A 24,231-nucleotide genomic window follows, 5' to 3' on the forward strand; every position below is an offset into this window, starting at 1 on the left:
TGTGATGTCTTAGAACAATCCACTATCTGAATCTCAAATATTACAAAGATAATTCCATAATGTAATGTCTTAGCACAATCCAAAGGCTGCATCTAAAATACAAAGATAATTCTGTAATGTGATGTCTTAGAACAATCCATATGCTGTGTCTAAAATATAAACAAAGACAATTCCATAATGTGATGCCTGAGAACAATCTATAGGCTGTGTCTAAATTTCATTTACAAACAACTCAGAATTGCAGCACATTAGTATATGCCATGTAAACCCAACCATGAATGACACAGACCCATATCTGACACTGCATAATGCCATAGCATATCAGAGTCAACACTATACCATTGAAATCATTATAATGATCAGTGCATACATTAATCTACCAGCACATCATGACACAGCAAGTCTTAGTCCCTTCAGTTCACTTCAAATCATTAGAATGAACAGTGCAGACCCTGACCTACCAGCACACCATACCAAATCAAACTGCAGTCCATACTATATCTGATATGGTCCACCAGATGAAATTTATTTCAACAGCATGACTCCTGTATATCCCAATCTTTTTCTCATTTATGTATGATCCCCCACCCTCACCATATCCCTATTCCTTGGGTTGAATGCTGATGGAATAAAACATATTTTTCACTGTTATCTTTTTTAAGGAGTTACCAAAATATCCTGATGTTCTTTATTTGGATAAAACTGCCATTGTTTATAAAGAATATTAAAGGATAATAAATTAAAAAGGCACAAATGCAATTACACACACAATGTCTCTGTAAACAAAACTGATCTTAGCCTGGACATTGACTTGCCTCTTCAAACATAAAACTGATCTCATCTAGACATATAACTTGTCTCATCTAGACATATAACTTGTCTCTGTAAATATAAAATTCATCTTCTAGACCACATGGATTGCAATAAAAAAAGCTTTAAAATCTTAAATTTTCATGGATGGTAATAATATCTTGGGAATACAATTTGGTGGATCTGTGTATGGTGGTCACCCTCCTACAGGGTCACACCTTCAGCAGCAGGAAAGTGACCTTATAAGTGGGATACCCTTTATAGAGAGGGACCACATAGATGTGTGTATTAACTAAGTAAAAAGTACAAAAGACACAACAAATTTATTAATATTTAATATTTTAAATTCAAAAACACTGCAATGTTACAGAATCAACATTATAAACTTATATTAATGTTAATTAGCACAAAAAAGTCATTAGTCATAGTATCACCCACCTTCTCAATAAAATCAGGGTAAAAACATCTGGCCGTAACTTTCCCTGTCTATTCCATTTTCCTATTGCAGTAGATGTATACTGACAATGCATATTTGAATCTTTTTGAAATCACTTTCTTAGTAGCAATCAAAGGACTCTCCCTATTTTGTTTAGCTCAATCACTTTCACTTTTTGTTTTAAACTAAGTATGTCTGGTGACATTTTTTACACTTTGCTACAAGTTATCACTTCATTAGCAATGTGTAGTTATTGCACAAGATTATCAGTGTTTATCAATGAATTGAGATTGTCACATGACTGATTGGTTCTAGTTTGGTCCGCTTCCAAGTACATTTTGTAATGTACAAGATAAAAGCATGAATGTCTAACATACCATTTTTTAAATTCTTTCTGGCAATTGGATGTAATGCTGACTTGAGATTAAAATTATTGTGCTTCTTTGTGCTTAGCTTTTGTCATCTTGATAATTACTGACAGTAATAACAGCCAGTAAAACCTAACTTCTAAGGAACATACAACTGCAGTCTTAACTTCTAAGGAACATACAACTGCAATCTTAACTTCTAAGGAACATACAGCTGTAATATTATGCAGCTATTTGTATGGATTAAAGTTACAGCATGTTGAAACAAATATCACTATGTTGAATTTAGAATCAATACACATTCATGAGGCAGACACCTGTAAACACATTATGTGGCCACTTGTGAGGGGTAAATTTGACAGTTTTTGCACTAACATGCCAGCTGCTAGCAACATTAAAGGTGTGGCCATCCTAGAACACAAACTCAATGTAGTTATTTACACCATAAACTTTTTTATCACCTTAACCTTAAATATTTCCATCTATTTAATTTACAAGTATATCTAGCTATAAATCTATTTTACATTAAAATAAACCTACTTTAAACCAAATCTATCTTGCCCAGCAAGAATAAAATTTTATTAATAATGATATAAGCCACTATTTATATGTAATTAAATGTTTTATTGTATAATGTATCCAGGTTGTGCTAAACTGCATTGTACTTACAATGTCCCCCACCCTGTCCACCAGAATGGTTGGCTACAGCTATCAGGTCATACAACAGTAGATCACTGTCATCACCTATCACATATTTCCTCATGTCCAAGCCTCTGTAAAATAGAAACCAAGAAATGACACTAGTGTTCTAAAGTATGTATTGTATTTCCTATAAATGGCATCATGATGAAGTTTTCTACTTAACCATGTGGACAGGACCTCCTAGGATATCTGCATTGGTGCAAACTTAAGATAAAGTAATATTCAACCCGTTTCAGTTGATGTAGAAGATGTGACTAAATTCTAAACCTCAAATAATGCAATTAAACAAAGCTGAGGATAATGCCATCATTGCATACAAATTATACTAATGCTGTTGCCTACCTACATGCATACCATAACATGGCATAAAAGAACTTACAATAAAATAGAACATTTTTTCTATGACATCAAATTAGAGGTACCGAAATGAGTTCATAAAACCAGAGATTGATTTTGATTTTTGTCAAATAAAGTCTTTTTAGAAGCCATTATCACTGTCTACCCCTTGAATCCAGATTTTACTGGATAAAAGTCAGTCATTGAGTAACCTTAAGGTTACAGCCAGTATAGTTCTGCATCATTAATTACCTTGATTAGCCACTACAGCCACATGAAAAGAATGTAGCATGTAGATGATTCATCTAATTGCTATATTCACTGACATGTACAATACTCAGTTTACTTGTTGTGGGTAGCCCATCACAATGTACAATCAAATGTTAAGTTTAGCATTGAATAAATATATTTTATTCATACTTCTAACTGCACTGGTCAGAAATGGCCTTCTTTCTAGGCCAGGATGTATACAGCATGCAACAATTTATGCAGTCAAGTACATCATACAATGTTGGTCAGAAATGGCCTTCTTTCTAGGACCCTGAAACATGAAATATAGGTCAATGATCTCTTTTTACAATAAGGGTATAGTACTTTTCACAATGCATCCCCTCACTGAGTATTATGAATTTAGGCACTAAAGCATGCCCATAAATCATCTGGCCATAAGCTAATTCCGAAATCTTAATCTTAACCTTTCAAATGTAAAATGTTGGGCACAGTGACCTTTTTCTACCGGCTAATAAATAATAAAGCTGTAGAGTCACCAGTTTAATGATTCAAGCATAAACAGTTACAACTGAATTCAAGTCAGTGATGCATGATATATGGATTATAGTGATTTACTTTTGTAAGCAGTACTGATCAAGATGCATCCTCTCACTAAATTTGATGCTTCCAGTATACCAGTATAAAGGATACACATGCATCTATGTGGTCATGAGTTAAATGCAAAACACATTATGCCAGTGAAATGTGAAATGTACGTCACAGGGACCTACTTTTGTTGTAAATGTGTGGTAATTACAGAGATGCATATAATTACCTAGTTTGATAGTTCTAGAATCCAAGTCAGTGGAGAATTACATATTGGTCCCAGTGACCTACTTTTGTGATTAAGGTGTAGTACTCAATACTGAAATGCATCCTCACAACAAATTTCATGATTCCAGATATAACAATATGTATTCAAATTGCAAACAACCTACATGGTCATGAACTAAATGCAAACAATAACCAAAGCCAGTAGCATGTAAATTTGTCACAATGACATCATTTTATTTAATGGGTGTTTAAAGATACATATAATTATCTAGTTTAATGATTGATGCATTAACTGTGTTTGTAACTGAATCCAAATCAGTGAAGCGTGTAATATTGGTCAAAGTGACCTACTTTTGTTATGAAGGTGTAGTTTTATTTTTCTAGGTATAACAGTACATATACAGTGTACAACAAACCTATTTGGTCATGAGATAAATGCAAATTGTTAACCTAAGTTAGTCAAATAAATGTAGATCATGTGACATTTTGTTGTTGGTGTGATACTAATAGACGTGCTTATAATCATTCAGATTGATCATTCTAATAGACATCAAGAAACTGGAAACACGAAATTTAAGGACAGTGTACAATATTGGTCACAGCTACCTACTTTGAGATTTGTGTGTAGTGTCATTAATATGCATTTCCTCACAAAGTTTCACGACCCCAGGTATAACAGTATGTATACAGTGTGTCAAAATACCTGATCTAAATGCATAACCTTGGTGGAAGATGCTATGAAATCCACTCCAAACTGTTGCCTAGGACATAGGGAGAAAGGATAATTGGTATGCACTAGGGCTTTATAGATGTAATTGCTTTTATGTGTGTGATGAGTAAGGGTGAAGCTGATGCAAGGGATAGCACAACAGCTGACCTCTACTTTGTACAGGACAGCTAAAGAATACCTATAGTGCTGCTGCACTACTTTATTAAGCTATTTATACATGAATTTGCCAGTTTTGACTGGTCTGACATGTGACATGGTATACTCAAAAAATCTTAATTTCATGTGATGTTTACTGGAAGAGAACCAGCTCAAACCACGTACCAATTGTCTACATAAGGATTAAAGCTTGTGAAAGGTCAGGTATTTGTAATTATTATAAATATCTTTAAAAAGAACCCCACAAAATGATCTTTTAATGGTATGCATAATAAATAAAAAGTTGCATCTGTTAGTGAGATATTAGCCGTGTGGTGTCCACAGGTACAAGGCAAGAACTGGTCATCTGCCATGAACACTGGTTTCATTTGTGTTTAAAAACTCATTTTTTGTACATTGCTGGTATACAGTTTATATACGTAAGATATGATCATGTTAAAAAATGATCCAGATTTAAGTCTGCAAACATTTTCCAAAGCACCCAGACTATAAGCCCTCAACTAAAATTCTGCCTTCATGCTCAGGTCAATGTTTGTATACAGCAAACCATGTATACTTCCCTTATGGTCAATGATTGCATACAGCAAACCATGTATAATTCTCTTATGGTCAATGATTGCATACAGCAAACTATGTATAATTCCCTTATGGTCAATGATTGCATACAGCAAGCCATGTATAATTCCCTTATGGTCAATGATTGCATACAGCAAACTATGTATAATTCCCTTATGGTCAATGATTGCATACAGCAAACCATGTATAATTCTCTTATGGTCAATGATTGCATACAGCAAACTATGTATAATTCCCTTATGGTCAATGATTGCATACAGCAAACCATGTATAATTCTTTTATGGTCAATGATTGCATACAGCAAACTATGTATAATTCCCTTATGGTCAATGATTGCATACAGCAAACTATGTATAATTCCCTTATGGTCAATGATTGCATACAGCAAACCATGTATACTTCCCTTATGGTCAACGATTGCATACAGCAAACCATTATAATTCCCTTATGGTCAATGATTGCATACAGCAAACCATGTATACTTCCCTTATGGTCAATGATTGCATACAGCAAACCATGTATACTCCCCTTATGGTAAATGATTGCATACAGCAAACCATTATAATTCCCTTATGGTCAATGATTGCATACAGCAAATCATGTATAATTCCCTTATGGTCAATGATTGCATACAGCAAAAACATTATAATTCCCTTATGGTCAATGACTGCATACAGCAAACTGTGTATGATTCCTTTATGGCAAAAGTTCATATGGATCAAACTGTGTATGATTCCTTTAAGGTAAATGTTTGCATGCAGCACACTGTATGGTAAATGTCTGTATACATCACACTATGGTAAATGTTTGCATACAGCACACTGTGTATGGTAAATGTTTGAATGTAGCAAAGTGTGTATGATTCCTTTATGGCAACTGTTTGTATACAGCAAACTGTGTATGGTATATGTTTGTATACAGCAAACATGTTATGATTCCTTTATGGCAACTGTTTTTAAACAACAGTCTATGCATGATATGTGCAGATCCAACACCCACTTGTTACTCCATCAAGTCATTCCCTCTAATTCTCGTGGAGGAGGAGTTGCTGTCATCACAAAGAACAAATGATAAAACATCTTAACCACACCACAACATTCAATTTCGACTACACATCGTTCGAACTAGTCCAAACCACACTCACACTGGAGCAAACTTGGTCAGTCCATTTTTTTTCTGTCTATACCGCCCTCCTCCTAGTAGAAAAAACAAGCTGGCTGACTCTCTCTTTTTGGAGCAGTTTCTGAATCTCCTGGACTATGGAAATTTGATAGGTGGCAACCTGGTTATTCTTGGAGATTTCAACTTTCACTTTGACTTTCCCGGAAACCCAAATACATAAAAACTCATAGATTCCATTAATGTTTTCAACCTGAAACAGTCAGTTAACCAACCTACCCATAAACACGGTCATATTTTAGACTGGATTCTACATAGACCTGATGATAACATTCTACTGTCCTCCCTGGTATCCCATGACCTTGCAACATATCACCTCTGCATTATATGCCATCTTGACGTATCAGTCCCTAACCCTCCACCTTTATCTGCTACTAAGAGAAACCTCCGTATGATAAATAGAACCAAACTAATGCACGACATCCAAGCTAACTTAACAACTTGCTTACCTCCTACCGCAGAACAACTCAATAATTGCCTGCGTTCATTGCTTGACAAACATGCACCAGCTACCAAGTGCAGAGTATCAATTCAAAAGTCATCTCCATGGTATAGCAGTGTTAGGGACCAGCTTTGCACTGCTAAAAGAGACCGCCATAAAGCTGAGAGGCTTTGGCTTTCTACCAGACTCACTTTAATTCATAAACAAATCTATGAAGCTTCTGATAAGAATGTCACAAATATAGTCCATGGAGCGAAATCAACCCACTACACTACTAAGATCATGGAAAGTTCCAGCTGCAAAGACCTCTTTGAAATTACTAACAAGCTAATGTCAAGGAACAAATCTACACAAATCTACACCACTTCCAACTACCTTCTCTCCACTCGACCTTCCAGACATGTTTGCAAATTTCTTCCGTGACAATGTACAAACCATTAGAGATAAGCTTGACACCACAATTTCAACTGACTCGTCATCACCATACAGTTGGGATACAGGATTTGAGCAGCAACCATTAGCATCATTTGAACCTGTCTCTATGGATTTCGTACGTACAATCCTGATGAAGAGTGCACGAAAGTCATGTGAACTTGATCCAATTCCAACATCACTGCTGCTTGAGTGCTTAAATCCAGTATTACATTCACTAACTGATGTTATTAATACCTCTCTCTCATCCAGGGAATTCCCATCATTTTCTAAAAGCCTCTGCTGAAGAAACCAACACTAGACCATAACGATTTAAAGAACTACCGCTCAGTTTCTAATCTCCCATTCATATAAAAAATCTTAGAAAAGATTGTTCTATCCCAGCTTGTATCTCATCTAAATTCCAACAGTCATTTTAGCAATGTACAATCTGCATATCGCCCTTGCCACAGTACTGAAACTACTCTTCTAAAAGTAGTTAATGACATTCTCTCTGCATTGGATAGCGGAAAGATTACAGTCCTCACCCTCCTTAATTTGTCTGCAGCATTTGACACAATAGACCATGATATATTACTTCACCATCTCCAGCATGTATTTGGCATTCATGATACAGCCTTACTGTGGTTCAAGTCCTACTTGGTCAACAGGACACAAATTGTATCTGCAAATGGAATACACTCCAGCCCAGTTGATCTATATTGTGGTGTTCCACAGGGGTCTGTTGTCTTCATTCTGTACACTAAGTCGCTCTCAAGTGTCATAGATCATCATCCAGTGTCTCACCAATTGTACACTAATGACACCCAAATATACAAATCTAGCCACCCAACTGAAGTTGATGCTACCATCCCAGGTGTAGAGAGGTGCATTTCTGATGTGAAATCATGGATGACGTGTAACAAGCTGCAGATGAATGATGATAAAACTGAGGCCATTCTGATCACAACACAAAGACTTTCTCATTCACATCCTTTACCTCAAACAATAAATATCAGCAGCACCAACATTAAATTCACACAATCAGTACGAAACCTAGGTGTTACTCTGGACAGTACTCTCACATTGCACCGACATGTCATGAACATATGCAAGGCTGCATATCTTGAGCTGAGACGCATCAGCTCAATTCGCAAATATCTTTCAGTTGATGCACTAAAACACTTGTGTGTTCATTAGTACTTTCAAGACTGGACTATTGTAACTCATTTCTGTCTGGTTCATCTCAATATCTGCTCCAGAAACTTCAAAAAGTTCAAAACACAGCTGCTCAGATCATACTTAGAGTACCACGATCAGAACACATCTCCCTGCTGCTCTGTACCATATACTGGCTATCCATTCGATCCAGAATCAAACACATAATTTGTTCTCTGTGCTATGTTTCACTGTCAGACTCTAGTCCAACATACCTATCCGACCTCACCAATGTGTACACACCAGCAAGATAATTATGCTCCTCTTCTGACAATCGCATTCTCATTATTTCCACTATGAAAACAAAGTCCTATGGACAGCGTTCTTTTAGATACCAGGGCCCAGCAACATAGAATGAATTGCCCACTGAACTTAGACACAAAGACACAGTGATGATACATTCAAGAGGGCTCTCAAAACTCACTTATTTTGACTGCAAGAACAAACTTAAAGACCTAAATATGTTTCCTACCTTAAATATTCTCAGCATGTTTTTTAATGTTTTCTAATTTCATGGTGTTTGTTTTTGTAATATCATTATTTGTTTATTATCTTATAGGTGTTGTCTAATGTTGTAAAGCACTTAGAGCTTCTAAAGATTAGGTGCTATACAAAGTTCTCATTATTGTTTTTATTATTATGATTCCTTTATGGTGTATTCTTTGTAACAGCATCCTTCTTTACCTGGTGGGGAATTCCACAAGGGTATCTATTTTGTCTTTCAAGTTAAACATGAATCTGTTCAGATGGATGATAAGGACATCAGGCAGTGACCAGAGGTCAAGCTTCGTTGTGGCCCGCTGGTGTTTTTCACACTGTGTACAGTACCTTTTAAGAAAGATATAAATTAAGGATCCTAAATATAGAATATTACAAAAAATCTAAAAGCAGAGTATATATCTCTGTATCATACTAAGGATCAAAATCTATTTTTACTCCAAGTGCTTTGGCATTCTGGCATCACTTATAAATCATAGAGCTTTTGCATTCTGGCATCACTTTTAAATCATTGAACTTTAGCATTCTGGCATCACTTATAAATCATAGAATTTTGGCATTCTTGCAACACTTATAAAGCTGTTGTTTTGGCATTATGGCATCACATATAAAATCTCAATGCTTTGGTGTTCTGACATCATTTACAAAACTCAGTGCTTTAGTATTCTGGTATCACTTTCAAAGATGGTTATTTGGCATTCTGTCATCACTTACAAATCTCATTGTTTTGTTGTTCCTGCATCAATTACAAATCTCAGCGTTTTGGCATTATGGCATTACTTACAAATCTCAGTGCTTTGGTGTTCTAGCATCAATTACAAATCTCATAGCATTGGCATTCTGGCATAACTTACAAATCTCAGTGCTTTGGTGTTCTAACCTCAATTACAAATCTCATAGCATTGGCATTCTGGTATCACTAACAAATATAGTGCTTTTAAAGCAAGATTTTATTAAAACTAATTATACTGTACCTTTTTCTCACTAAACAATAAGTCTAGAGCTATGTTCAATGTCTTTTGTTATTCCTTCATGCAGTGTCTTATATAAATCCATAAATAAAAACAGATTAGGGTTTAAAGTTGGTACCAGCATAACACCAGTGATATTTTTTAAAGAAAAATGTGTTATAAGGCCAAGGCTGACTCTGCTAAATATGGCATCATTGATAAAACTCTGGTTCAAGAAACCAGAACAAAGTAAGCAAATCAGGAGTCATACCCCAATCAAATGTAAATTAATGCATGCATGCAATTATTGTCCCTCTACATTGTCCTAAATGTAAAACTTAATCAGGTAGATGAACATACTGATGAATGAATGGAAAGATAGTTGGGCAAGTGTAACACAATATGTCCCTTCTAAGTACAGATAGACAAATTTAACACAGAATGTCCCTTCCAAGTACAGGTGGACAAGTGTAAGATGATATGATCTTTCCAACTATAATTGGACAAGTGTAACACAACATGCCCCTTTCAACTACAGTTGGACAAGTGTAAGATAATGTCCCTTCCAAGTACAGCTGGACAAATGTGTAACGATATGCCCCTTCCAAGTAAAGTTGGACAAGTGTGACACAGTATGCCTGTCAAAAACAGTTGGAAATGTGTAACACAATATGCCCTTCCAAATACAGGTGGACAAGTGTAAGATGATATGATCTTTCCAACTATAATTAGACAAGTGCAACACAATATGCCCTTCCAAATACAGTTGGACAAGCACAACACAATATGCCCTTCCAAATACAGGTGGACAAGTGTAACACAATATGCCATTCCAAATACAGTTGGACAAGTGCAGCACAATATGCCCTTCCAAATACAGTTGGACAAGTGTAACCCAATATGCCCTTCCAAATACAGTTGGACAAGTGTAACCCAATATGCCCTTCCAAATACAGTTGGACAAGTGTAACACAATATGCCATTCCAAATACAGTTGGACAAGTGTAACACAATATGCCCTTCCAAATACAGTTGGACAAGTGCAACACAATATGCCCTTCCAAATACAGTTGGACAAGTGTAACACAATATACCCTTCCAAATACAGTTGGACAAGTGCAGCACAATATGCCCTTCCAAATACAGTTGGACAAGTGTAACCCAATATGCCCTTCCAAATACAGTTGGACAAGTGTAACCCAATATGCCCTTCCAAATACAGTTGGACAAGTGTAACATAATATACCCTTTTAAATACTGTTCAACAAAGGGGCAATAAAACTTAAACAAGAAATTAAAGAGACAACAGAGTTCACCTGTACACTGGTGTTTGATTAATGCTGGGAAATATCCTGCACACAATGTGGTTTAAGAAATGTGTGTCACTGTTACCTACTTTTTGAAGATTTGGTGGTGTCTCAAAGATGCAAGGAACAGCCTGACCAAAGCTTAATTCAGATACCATGCCTTCTATATTAGATTTGCCAAGACAAAAAAGGTTTACACTGGGTCAACCTGTCAGTAACAAAATTATTAGTGCAAGTAAAAAGGTCACTGAGACCAAATTTCACTGCAGCAGTTTATCATGAAGTAAAGAACATTCGGATCAAGTTCCATAAATACAGCATAATTACCTAAACCTGAATACTTGCCAATGAGATATATATTTACACTGGGTTGACTGTAATCCACCAATACATTAATGTACAAAAAGAAGATCACTGTGTCCAATATCACTTTTCAGAGGATGAAGTTATCAGCATTAAATCTGGTGATAATTCTATTTCATTTTCATTATGGATTTGCACAAACATTATTGAAATGTGCTGTAGTATAGCTGGTTTTACATATTGTCTCCCAAACTTCATGGATATTTTTGTGGATGCAAGGTAAAGAAATGCTCAAATCAAGCAATCCTGTTCACTGGAATCAACATTTGGTTTAAACAGAAACTATACCACTGTGACCTATGTTATTCCGGGGTGGTTCATAGTGATGGAACAAACACCCTGACCAAGTTCCATGAACATACCATGCCTTCTGCTGGAGATCTGCCATCCTGGGAGCTTTGTTAATAGACACATGAAGATATGAGCCATATAAGTCCACAATGATGGCAAAGTCTCCCTCATTGATAGCATTCAAATGGCGTGGTGTTTCCAGTGGGAACCAAGGGGCATGGTGAATGGATTGAGGGTGCTTAGGCTGATGACCAGACATAATGTTGTTTGCCGTTGGGACCAAGAAAAGTGTGAAATGAATGATAGGACCCTCTTGGTGTTATATCTGCTTTGGTATGTGAAAACTGACTTTTGCTGGCTGGAGCTTCAATAGGAAGGTTTTGAAAGGTTTATGTCCTATGAGTGGCCTTTGGGTCCCTTTGTTGATTTCCCATATACTCCCTGTATCTACGCTGTGGTTGTAGGAGATGGGAGAGAATATGTCTATATGATGACTTGTTTGCAGTCTTCATCCATCCAGATGTTAAACAGAAGGTAAGAGGACAAATGCTGTGCTATTAACTTGGCCAGGAAAGTGCTGGCAGAGGGCATTCCACCATTTGTACTTGCAGCTGTGATTTTAGAATTGGCCAAAGGTGTTTAGTACACAGGCCATTCTAGAGACTGACTCCCAAGAAATTCCAGGAGGTGTTTGGCGTGGGAGAAGATAAGCTATATTCCATCTGTCAGGAGATAAACATAAAGGTGAAAGTTAAACAACGAAGTCACGGCAATGATGTTGCACATTAACTGTCATTCAAAGGTCATGTGGTCCGTATTTACAGTGTCTGGCTGTGTCATTTCCAAAGCAGTGATATCAATGTCAACTGTTTGGACTACCGCATGAAAGACTGCTAACGAACTGATGATGAAGGTGGGTCAGAACATCTGTAACTCTCCCAGGTTGCGGAAGTCAGACTCCTCCATTCCACTGGAAGATCAACAGATGCTAGAGCTCTGGTCCAGGTTGCTGATGGAGTGGAAGGAGGAGAACAATATTAAAGGGCAGAGAATGTCCTGAATGGAGGCTCGGAAGGCTGAATCTTCCTGTGCAATCAGAGAGTGTAGAATAGATGACAGTACTGGAGAACAAGCAAGTGGTTGTGTCAGGTGAGGCTAAAGTCCCCTGTAATGCTTGAGACTTAGCTGGCAAAGAGTGATGCTCACTATACTCATTGGACGCCCTGAATTAGAAACAATGACTTCAAGATAGTTGCTGACTAAAGAGTTTCTTCTCATGTCAGAGTGGAGAGAAATTGCACAGCGACATCTGTTGAAGCATGGGGAACTATTTGTGGCATTGTGTGAAATGAGTGTCTTGAGGTGGTATGAGGGGTAGACATGTATAATGTCTGCAAAAGTCTGGTTCAACATACTGGAAGCCAGACTGTTATTGATTGAGCCCAAAATAATGATATTAGGCCCTTTGTGATCCCTAGGAAATGACCTAGGCTGGTTGCAACAGAAATAGGCCCAACGTATGAGAAGAATATCACTAGGATCATCAGTTGGGATGGGTTTTTGAAAATTTGATCCATGTGTGACCTCCCTGTATATCTGTTGAATGAGATGGAACTTAGCTGTTTGTTAACTCTGTCCTTTATTGTTCCGCAAGAGGAATCAGGTTAGACACCAAGGAGGCAAGGAAGAGGAAGTTAAAAATGCTGAGTCCATCCTGTGTTGGTGCTGTGGGTGCCAGAGCTGTTTCAGATCACGTCAATGTCTGGTGCTTCGAGGCTGCAGGGTAAGTTGAATTATCTCCCTTGTCCCCATACAGTTTCACACCACACTGAAGGAGACAGTATGCAGACTGTGATGTCTTCATCTTGAGCTGTGTGTTGTTTGTGCTTTGCCCATAGTTCTAATATGGAAGACAAAATGGAAACAACGTATAAAACTGAAGCGCTGTACCTGTCTTTAGAACGCAATATCCATGCAGAGCTAAATCATTAAAAGGGTGACCCAGAAATTGACAACAGACAGTCTAATAAAGCAATGAAGCATACTGGTAAAATATAACAACAATACCAGCTGGACGGGGACCTGCATATGTGATGTTTAAGTACCGTGTGGGTGCAGAACTATACCAAATGATGGTTACTGGGAAAAAGTGATAACAGACAATCTCAATTACAATGATACCTGTAGATAAGGTCAAGGATGGTTTACACAGGTAGAATCATTGAAGCATGGCATTCCAGGCTAAATAAAACTGACATACATGTACCAGAAAAGATGGAATTATACATATATAAGGCATTTCTTAAGAGCATAAAGACATGTACACATATAAATAATATAGCCTGAACCTAACTTATGAAGTCGCATAGGATACATATGCGAGCAACTGCTCAGTAAATATGATTTAAAGTTTATGTATATAAACATGGTTCAAGTGTAACCTACAAAACATGCATGCACAGGCTGCCACTGAATAAACCATGTACAGAGAGCTGACCTGTATTTGTCTGACCATTCAGGAAGAAATACAGAAATATACATGAGTGTCTATATTACAAACAAAAAACCCTGCACGAAAAAGGCAACTGAGGCACTGTTATAGAGGTGTACACAGTAGGTGAGACAGTATCGATTATAAACCAATACTTGTAGGGAAAAAAGGCCCAGAGACTTCCCATCCAAGTAAAAACATTGAAGTTGGTGCCCGGACTCTATGAATACCTTGGAATATAAACTCACTGATATGTACATGTTTGTAATAGAATTACACATATATAAGAGTTTTATAAGTGCTAGAGACTTGCCTGTACAAAATAATTATAGTCGCTTAGGCTCCCTATGCAAGTACCTAAATGTGTGATGGCAACAAAGTGTTAGGAACTTGTAAAGGCAATACTTTGTCACGATAGAAAGAGAAAAAGTTGGAAATATAGATGGAGTATTCTTTTCTTAGAATTGAAAAAAAACTCCAACTTGTGGTGGGAAATCTTCCACAAGAGTGTGCTTCTTGGCATGTGTGGAAGTAGTAACTGACAGGTTCTTGTAGATCACTCTGGCTGACTAAAATATAGGTCGGCAAACAACTTTTAGCTAACTTTAGCTAAAAGTAGTATTTGGAAGAGCTGGATTTGTGAGGTAGTGGTAGTTCTCCCAAGGCATTATGATTGGGTAACATATCTGAAGAAGAACCCACCTATTGCACCATTTACAGCAAAGAAGACAATCAGAAACTTACTGTACATCTAACTGTTTGAAAGCTGACTATATTACACTTACCAAAGATTTTTCTCCCCCAGTTTCTCAGTTTTTGTGAAAAGTTTAAAACATTCGTGTAATTGCACCTCCTGTTTCTTCTTCATTTTCATTGTCTCGTGCTGAATGAAACCCTAAAAAATAATAAATGATAAATTATGCATTGATGTAATTTTTTTCAATTTTTAAATAGTATGTCCAATAAATTATGTGTATAGTATTTTATTCAAATACAACATCTATTCCAATGTAAAATCAAATGTAATGTCACCAGTTTCATTAATTTCCTCAAAAGCTTGAATATATAAAATCAAAAACAAATGAAAATCAGATAACATTGACAAATACAAGAGCTTTAAACCAAAGTTGCTCTTATTTACACATTAACATTACAAAGTTTACTGATGTGAATGAAGAGAAATGTTTCCTATTCAGATTTCAAATATTGACAAATGGATGAAAAAGAAGGAAGAACCACACTCTGATACTTCTGTTATGTAATGTATCATCAACTACTGCCAAAGTTATACAAGCTCATGACTAAAATAATTTGATCAGAATTTGTGATGACCAACAATAGGAAACTTACTGATTCTGATAAAGAAAATAACAGGATGGTGAAAACAATATATATATATATTATAATTATGCCTACTATTATCAAGCATTCTTCTATAGGAATCCGATGATAGCACTTTCTATTCTGTCTGGTGTATATTTATAATTCTCTCTCTCTATATTGGATCTCAAATGGGTAATTATTTAATACTGAATTTATGAAATAGGTTTAATAATGTCCAGCATTTGTAAGCCTTGGCAAACAAAAGATGGACATTATTCAGCAAGGTTCATAAATTTAATATTAAATCATTATCCATTTGAGATTATGTTTGTCATATAGTTTTTCTTCTAATGGAAATAGAGAGAAAGAAGATAAAATAACTTCATTCATTCTTATACAGATACTGCATCTTTCAGTTGTTGTGCATAAAATATAGTCTCAAACTCATCATTTTTTTGTGTGCAGTAATATAAAAAATAAATCTTGACTCAGAGAACATTCTTTTTCAACACAGACTGTGCCTGGAAATTCTGTTTCATATGACATAGTTTTGATTCATTTAGGTTAGATGATCAATATAACAATGTTGATACCTAAGGCATGTCACTTTCAGTACTGGAAGTTGTTGGATGTGAATGGATTATTATTGGATGAAGTTCCAAATTTACTGTAATGTACTTGTGACTAGATATTTGAATTAGTTGATTTAGAACAGGAGACAGTCAGAATTGCATCACATAAGAGACATTAGATCATTTGACCTACTGGTATTTTACCATGTAAAAATGCTGTGGCTTTATAGGCCTAATGTTCTGTTAGTTGGGAGGCCAGCATGAGTCCACATTCTTCTATGAACAAAGATGAGTTTATTTTGCTTCTAGACATTAACATTTAAACCTATCTTATATATAGGGTGGATTCCATGTTACAGGATTACCGCATATCCCTCCCCATGCATGCTATCAATTGACAAAATCCCTTGGTTTTATTTGTTTTGTTGTTCCTGTTTAGAGTTTAAGTCTAATTTGTATCCCATGATAGTCAATATATGGCTTAATGAGCCCCTGTGGGGTAAATTTGCCATATTTAGAAGGACATCACTTTTTCCCCAATTCCCTTTGAGCAATCGATTCAGAAAGTGGTCACCAAAATGTTGATAGTATTAGTGAAAACAAAAAGTTCCAGAAGGTGAGGAAAAGAAAATTTTCCCAAAATCACAGCCAATCAGTAAAGAGATTACTGTGTAAGAATTACATGGTCTTTTTTGGATCAATCATAATCACATAAAGTGATATGTTAACATGTTGTAATATAAAAGCTATTAATCTGCACACAATGTATGTAAAGTGTACTGACTGTGATTAGTGCAACACCTCAATGACCAACTATGTAATTCTTTTTTTTTGTTTCTTTGTGGAGGGTCAAACAGAACATCCCCAAAACATTTATCCTGTGCTAAAATAATCTGACCAAAAGGTGGATATCAAATCAAAGGCACTACATCATGTCAATAATATCATATCGTCAAAATTCCTATTTTACACTAAATATGTCTCTGATGATGTTTGCGTGATGTCAAGGCTAAAAATTAATGTACACAGAGGCAAGCATTCCTACTTCTCTCTCAGGCTGTGGGTTTTCATACCCCTTAGTTGCTAAAATGGATTACATTACAAATATTGTGGGTGCACATCATGAAGACAATGAAACAGTATCATTGCACTGCAGTATAACAAAATAATTAAAACAAATTAAATCTGCAAATAAATAAAAAATCATCGTATAATAATAAAGTAGAACCAAGAAGCCAGTCTACTCCTCATGGCCAATATAGTAAAAAATAAAAGTGTTTATCATATATGTGCATCATAAAAATTGAACAAATCATTTCTGTTTGATCAGGTTTTCCTTGTTATCATAAGAACGTTTGTAGAAATTGTGTAATACTATACAAAGCTGCAAATATAGTTAGACTTAATTTAGTCCATACACCCTGCTTCTTTGTCTGTATATAAACTGCATGTATCAGGTTGATGGGTTGTATGTGCGAAGTGCTGTTAATGAATGATTTAAATACATATTTGTGTGAATGGGAACACTGCTCTGCATGTATCAGGTTGATGTGTTGTATGTGCGAAATGATGCTAATGAATGATTCAAATACATATCTGTGTGAATGGGAACACTGCTCTGCATGTATCAGGTTGATGTGTTGTATGTGTAAAGTACTGTTAACACATTAACCCCTGAGCCAAACAGCTAGGCAGTCCCCTGAAGCATACTTGCAGAGATCACCTAGAGCAGTGTTAGCCTTTCCAGTGCCTGTATCCCTGAGACTAGCTGACAGCAATTGGATTGCAGATTTTTATAGAGGGGGCTACTTGCAATAAAATTGTTATTATTTTATTTGTATTCATTTAATTCAGCTGAAATTTGGCACGGCAGTTCTCAATAAACTTACATACATAATGGTATAAATTTCACGCTACATGCAGAAATATAACTAATGCATGATGGTGAAAACAAATGATGTACTTGCCAATTTGCTTCTCTTGCCGTAAATAATCCATAAAATCCATTATGAATTCACAAAGAATTATTAACACTATCAACACATGAAATAATTATATTTTATGTACACAAAAATTCCACTTGTCGTCTCTTGTAAACTAAACATCCTGTGAATACTGTACACAAATGGGCATATTTTACTTGCTCTTTACTTACCTTTCTTCCTAAGAACTCTCACTGGAAATTTTTAAAACTAATAAAACACTTAACAAACCTTGAACTATGAACACTCATGTTAACAACGTATATTTCCCAAACATTTATTTAATGATTATTCAAAAGAAAAAGAAGCTCCACGAAATCAAATGCATTTGCATCAGGGTCTAAATCCGTTGCTGGTCCTTGGTATAGCCTCTTGTCAATGTGTGTTTTATCATTTACGATCATCGATCAGCTCTACTTTCATTTTCTTCTTCTTCAACATTCTCATTTTCGTCACTACCGCTGTTATTTTCAGCAGCTTTTTCGATGTCACTATCAATCTCGTCTGATTAAAATCCAGAAAATTCTCCATCAGAATCCGTCAAGTAAAAGTCTGCTCCTAGAGGCTGATTCTCATCAATTTGCATCAATTTAAAATCGAAATATTTTCACTAAATCAACTGATATCAAAGTGAAAAAAATTTCCCGCTGTTCAGCAATGTGCGCTCTATCTATGCAAGCTAAAATTTGATTGGTTAAACTGCCTGCATTAGTGGGAATTGGCTTTAAATCAACCAATGGTTTGCGCCGAGTTAACTCGTCGTGCGGGAGAAAGGCCTTGCTAAATACTGCCTCTTAAACTCTGCGCTCGGGAGACAAGCTATGCAAACTCAGCCACTTTAGCGAGGCTCGCGGGAGATCAGGGGTGTAAAGTACGACGAGTATACTCGTCGCCAGGGGTTAATGTGTTAATGAATGATTCAAATACATATTTGTGTGAATGGGAACACTGCTCTGCATGTATCAGATTGATGTGTTGTATGTGCGAAGTGCTGGTAATGAATGATTTAAATACATATTTGTGTGAATGGGAACACTGCTCTGCATGTCACAGGTTGATGTGTTGTATGTGCGAAATGATGCTAATGAATGATTCAAATACATATCTGTGTGAATGGGAACACTGCTCTGCATGTCACAGGTTGATGTTTTGTATGTGCGAAGTGCTGGTAATGAATGATTTAAATACATATTTGTGTGAATGGGAACACTGCTCTGCATGTATCAGGTTGATGTGTTGTTGTATGTGCGAAGTGCTGTCAATGAATGATTCAAATACATATTTGTGTGAATGGGAACACTGCTCTGCATGTATCAGGTTGATGTGTTGTTGTATGTGCGAAGTGCTGTCAATGAATGATTCAAATACATATTTGTGTGAATGGGAACACTGCTCTGCATGTATCAGGTTGATGTTTTGTATGTGCGAAGTGCTGGTAATGAATGATTTAAATACATATTTGTGTGAATGGGAACACTGCTCTGCATGTATCAGGTTGATGTGTTGTTGTATGTGCGAAGTGCTGTCAATGAATGATTCAAATACATATTTGTGTGAATGGGAACACTGCTCTGCATGTATCAGGTTGATGTGTTGTATGTGCGAAATGCTGTCAATGAATGATTCAAATACATATTTGTGTGAACGGGAATACTGCCTTAGGTAAGATTTTCCTATCCTGCCTAAGTGAATGGGTGTTCTATTGATCTTTAGATGAAAAGCATATGCAAACAAGTCATACGCACCCTACAGTCTTCCTTTCTTGCAAGGTGACAATTCAAAATTTAACATTATTGGAATTCATGTAAAGTTCTGGAATGTGGGATACAAGATGTAAGTATTTCTAATCTGACCATACATAGAGGTTGTGGTAAATTACCTCTGCTGCACCTTCATTGTAAAATCTTTTTCTAGCTATTGGGTGCCAATCCAATGCAACATACGATCGACCTGAAAGTAACAACAAAATTCTTCAAGTTCCATGTATAACCTAATGCATAAAAACCCAGTACTGTAACAAGACAAACATATCATGAAGGCAAAGTTCAACTATGTATCTTCTCCAGGCTTTCCAGAATGGTAATGTGTCTACAGTAACCAACAAATTTGTACCTCTGTTTCATTTTTTTTTAAAATATACATTTTAGTGATAATAAAAATTGCAGAGATTTGAATTGATCAGTCTATTCAAATCAACTTGTTATTTCCCAATTATTTCCTAACATAAAAATAATAAAAGTACCCATGAAACTTCCAACATTACACTTCAAACTATTTCCTAATTTAAACAAACAAATGGGGTAATAAACCATTTGTATGCCTATTATTTAAGGAACAAAAGTTTTGGTTTAAAAAACATGCATTAATATCATCAACATATGGAGAACACATGGTTTAGAGAGTTGAAGTGATTCTAATTTGCACGAAATCATAAACAAACTGCTACCAATAATCTTTCTTAATTTTCTTTTTGTATATGTCTGTAGAACATTTCTATTAAGATCTGAAACATTATGTAAGAAATATTAATTTCCTTTTAACAGCATTTCTACTATTGTTTCAAGTACATGTATTACCATCAGTGGAACAATACTCAAGTGAACTGCTATAATAAATTTGTCTTGCTTCCCTTGATATATACAACTGATGTGAAAGCTCAGTCAATCTATACTTGGTTACTAATTATAGCAACAACATACACTTTGTTACAATTGGTATAAAGAGAATGGATATCAATGCCATAGACAAGGAGAAAATGAAAATTTTACCAAGCCAAAATCAAGGTGGAAATCTGTGATTCTCACATTTGCTAGGATAGCAATGTTGCAGTTTCTTCAGAGAACAGTGAATGCAGTTTCTCACCAGTGCCATATGCTGATGTATCCCACACAACTATCTGACTTACAAAAATATTAACATATAACTTTAATGCAAAAATCTAACACTGTTGATGACACTGGTTGAGACAAAAGCAAAGCAGATGCAAGAATTGTGGAGCTCCAATAATACATCAAATACTATAGAGAGCAATACAAATGTTTTGCCCAATTCTAAATGAATCTTCAATGAGTAAAACATATAACTGCATATGTTAAACTTCATGACATGCTAAACTTTATGTTTGATTGGCAGCATACAAAACAGACCCTGGAAATTAATTAGTATTGAAGTTGCTTTAATATTAGGGTGAAAGGTGGTATCTCATGCTAGGGTGAATTTATAAAGCAAACTGTAAGCAGAAAAAACTACACTGTAGCCTGACTAAATGTAAGACATTATTTTTACTTTTGCAAGACATTTCTTCATAACACAATGTTAGAAAGGTCAGAACAAATGCAATTCTTACTGTTTAATTTCAATGGCTTTCCATCATCATTCAATTTGTAATCCATATCAGCATTTCCATAGGAATTAACAAGAGTAAATTTGAATAACCGTGGCGGTTTGGAATTGTCTGTTCTAATGCAGTTCTCTGAAGTTTGATCAGATCTGCTAATGGTATCGGAGTGATCATCTGAAAGAAGAACAATGATATCTGCACCATCCAACAAAAACTAATTTAAATTCCATGTTCAACAATGAACTTATTTTTAGTATAAGAAATAAAGAAAAACAAAGTTCCCAAAATATGCCCTAATATAGTGCTACTAGCAATGAGTGTATCATTAAGGTCTAGTGCTACTAGCAATGAGTGTATAATTAAGGACTAGTGATACTAGCAATGAGTGTATCATTAAGGACTAGTGATACTAGCAATGAGTGTATAATTAAGGACTAGTGATACTAGCAATGAGTGTATCATTAAGGACTAGTGATACTAGCAATGAGTGTATCATTAAGGACTAGTGATACTAGCAATGAGTGTATCATTAAGGACTAGTGATACTAGCAATGAGTGTATCATTAAGGACTAGTGATACTAGCAATGAGTGTATCATTAAGGACTAGTGATACTAGCAATGAGTGTATAATTAAGGACTAGTGATACTAGCAATGAGTGTATCATTAAGGACTAGTGATACTAGCAATGAGTGTATCATTAAGGACTAGTGATACTAGCAATGAGTGTATCATTAAGGACTAGTGATACTAGCAATGAGTGTATCATTAAGGACTAGTGATACTAGCAATGAGTGTATAATTAAGGACTAGTGATACTAGCAATGAGTGTATCATTAAGGACTAGTGCTACTAGCAATGAGTGTATAATTAAGGACTAGTGATACTAGCAATGAGTGTATCATTAAGGACTAGTGATACTAGCAATGAGTGTATAATTAAGGACTAGTGATACTAGCAATGAGTGTATCATTAAGGACTAGTGATACTAGCAATGAGTGTATCATTAAGGTCCTGTGCTACTAGCAATGAGCATATCATTATGGTCTAGTGCTACTAGCAATGAGTATATCATTAAGGTCTACTGCTGCTAGCAATAAGTGTATCATTAATGGCCCATGTAGCTATGATCTGCACTGCACAATTTTTAACAGCAATTTGTCTTGGGTAACCAAAGTTAAGAGCATGGGAATTCGAGGGGGATATAATTCCTCTAAATGATGGCATATAATGTTGGAAATCCAAATTATTTAAGTTCCTCTCATCGTTATGAAAGTGCATACCACAACTGATTTAAATCCAATATTCCTAGGTACGGTTATGCTGTGGAAACCAAAGTCAGAAGAATGGACAATCAGTGGACATATAACTCTTCTAAATAATAATGCTGAACTCTGGAAATTGCATTCATTCAAGTTCTCATCAGTATAAACCTGAAAAAATCCAACAATCCTTGATAAATATTGCTGCAAGCTAAAGGAAGGATGAGAGTCCATAACCAGTGTTTACGTGTTCAGTCACCATCATTGCAAATATATTTGGGGCTTTTTTCCTTCTAATTTTAGTAACAAATATTCAAGTTTAGTGAGAAATGTTCTGATTTTGGTCACATGATGATAATGGACTTTATTACATAACCATTTAATATTACATGCATGATCTGGCATTTGATATAGCTTTTTAGTCTGTCTTCCTGTATCACAAACTCAGATTCGTACTTGGGTGTCTTCTTTAATGTTCATGTGCAGCTTTTTTTAGACACTTTGAAACAAACTTTTATAAACCCAATTTGTTTGGAATTTCATTCATACAGTAAACGTAAACATATTTACAAAGCATGAAAAAGGGGGTATATAATAAATACAAAACCACATTTGTGTTTCTGAGTCAGGGTAAATAACTTGTTTGATATGGCTTATGACTTATGAATACATATTGGCCTGGCTGCTATTGGCCTCGCTGCCTTGACATATCCCAATGCCATATCAAACTTGTTCTTTTCACCAATTCAGAACAACACATGTATGCAGTTTTGTATACTGCTTAATTATTGGGCAATTTGGGACTAATTGGCACTGTCCATGAAATTTAACTAACACCAAGTAGTTAAGCTCACCTCCAAAACATTATGCATATACTCACAAACTTCACTTTCAACAAGGAAACTTTGATACTTTTGTCAAAAACAGTTGTGTGCTTCTTGATTAAAAAACTATGTTCGAAGGCACAAAACAACAAGAAACATCCCAAAGTCTTCCAGCCCTAAAATCAAACATTCTCTCTTTAAAGTTTTGAGACTAAAAACTATTAAGAAATTAATGATTTTATCCAGTATTTCACCTGAAAACATATTGCAATGACCAAATTTAACTTCACCAACTGGTAACAATGGTTACCTGTATCCAAGGTTAAATCTAATACTTTTCATAAAGTTATGCAGCAGTTTTTCAACTTCAAAGTTTCTTATATTTTCTTCAAGTTTCATGAGTATCTTGTGTATTGTTATATTATTTGACTTACTGAGCAGGAAAACACCATGATACATTTTTCTTGTCATTAGACAATCTGACCTCTATCTTGCTTCTTCCTGTTTAGACATCCCTCTGTCCCACTTAAAGAAGAAGTCACTCAATCCAAAATTCAGCATGACCCCTCATTAAATATCGAGATTTCACATAAATTAGTAAATTAATTCTCAAACTGTGG

General features: G+C 35.6%; 1 protein-coding gene across 1 annotated transcript in view; it reads right to left on the reverse strand.

The window, feature by feature from the left end:
• Positions 1 to 24,231, reverse strand: part of LOC149802293 (ubiquitin carboxyl-terminal hydrolase 15-like) — a 188,644-nt gene that overhangs the window by 10,421 nt on the left and 153,992 nt on the right. The window contains exons 28-32 of the mRNA XM_089956913.1: positions 21,533 to 21,700; positions 20,066 to 20,136; positions 15,095 to 15,204; positions 9,094 to 9,237; positions 2,284 to 2,387 (exon numbers count right to left, since the gene is read on the reverse strand). Of these exons, the coding sequence (XP_089813039.1) occupies positions 2,284 to 2,387; positions 9,094 to 9,237; positions 15,095 to 15,204; positions 20,066 to 20,136; positions 21,533 to 21,700 (597 nt within the window). The remainder of the gene's footprint in view (positions 1 to 2,283; positions 2,388 to 9,093; positions 9,238 to 15,094; positions 15,205 to 20,065; positions 20,137 to 21,532; positions 21,701 to 24,231) is intronic.

The sequence above is a fragment of the Sinohyriopsis cumingii genome, chromosome 4 (assembly GCF_028554795.1).
Source record: "Sinohyriopsis cumingii isolate HCF-2022 chromosome 4, ASM2855479v2, whole genome shotgun sequence".
NCBI lineage: Eukaryota > Metazoa > Mollusca > Bivalvia > Unionida > Unionidae > Sinohyriopsis > Sinohyriopsis cumingii.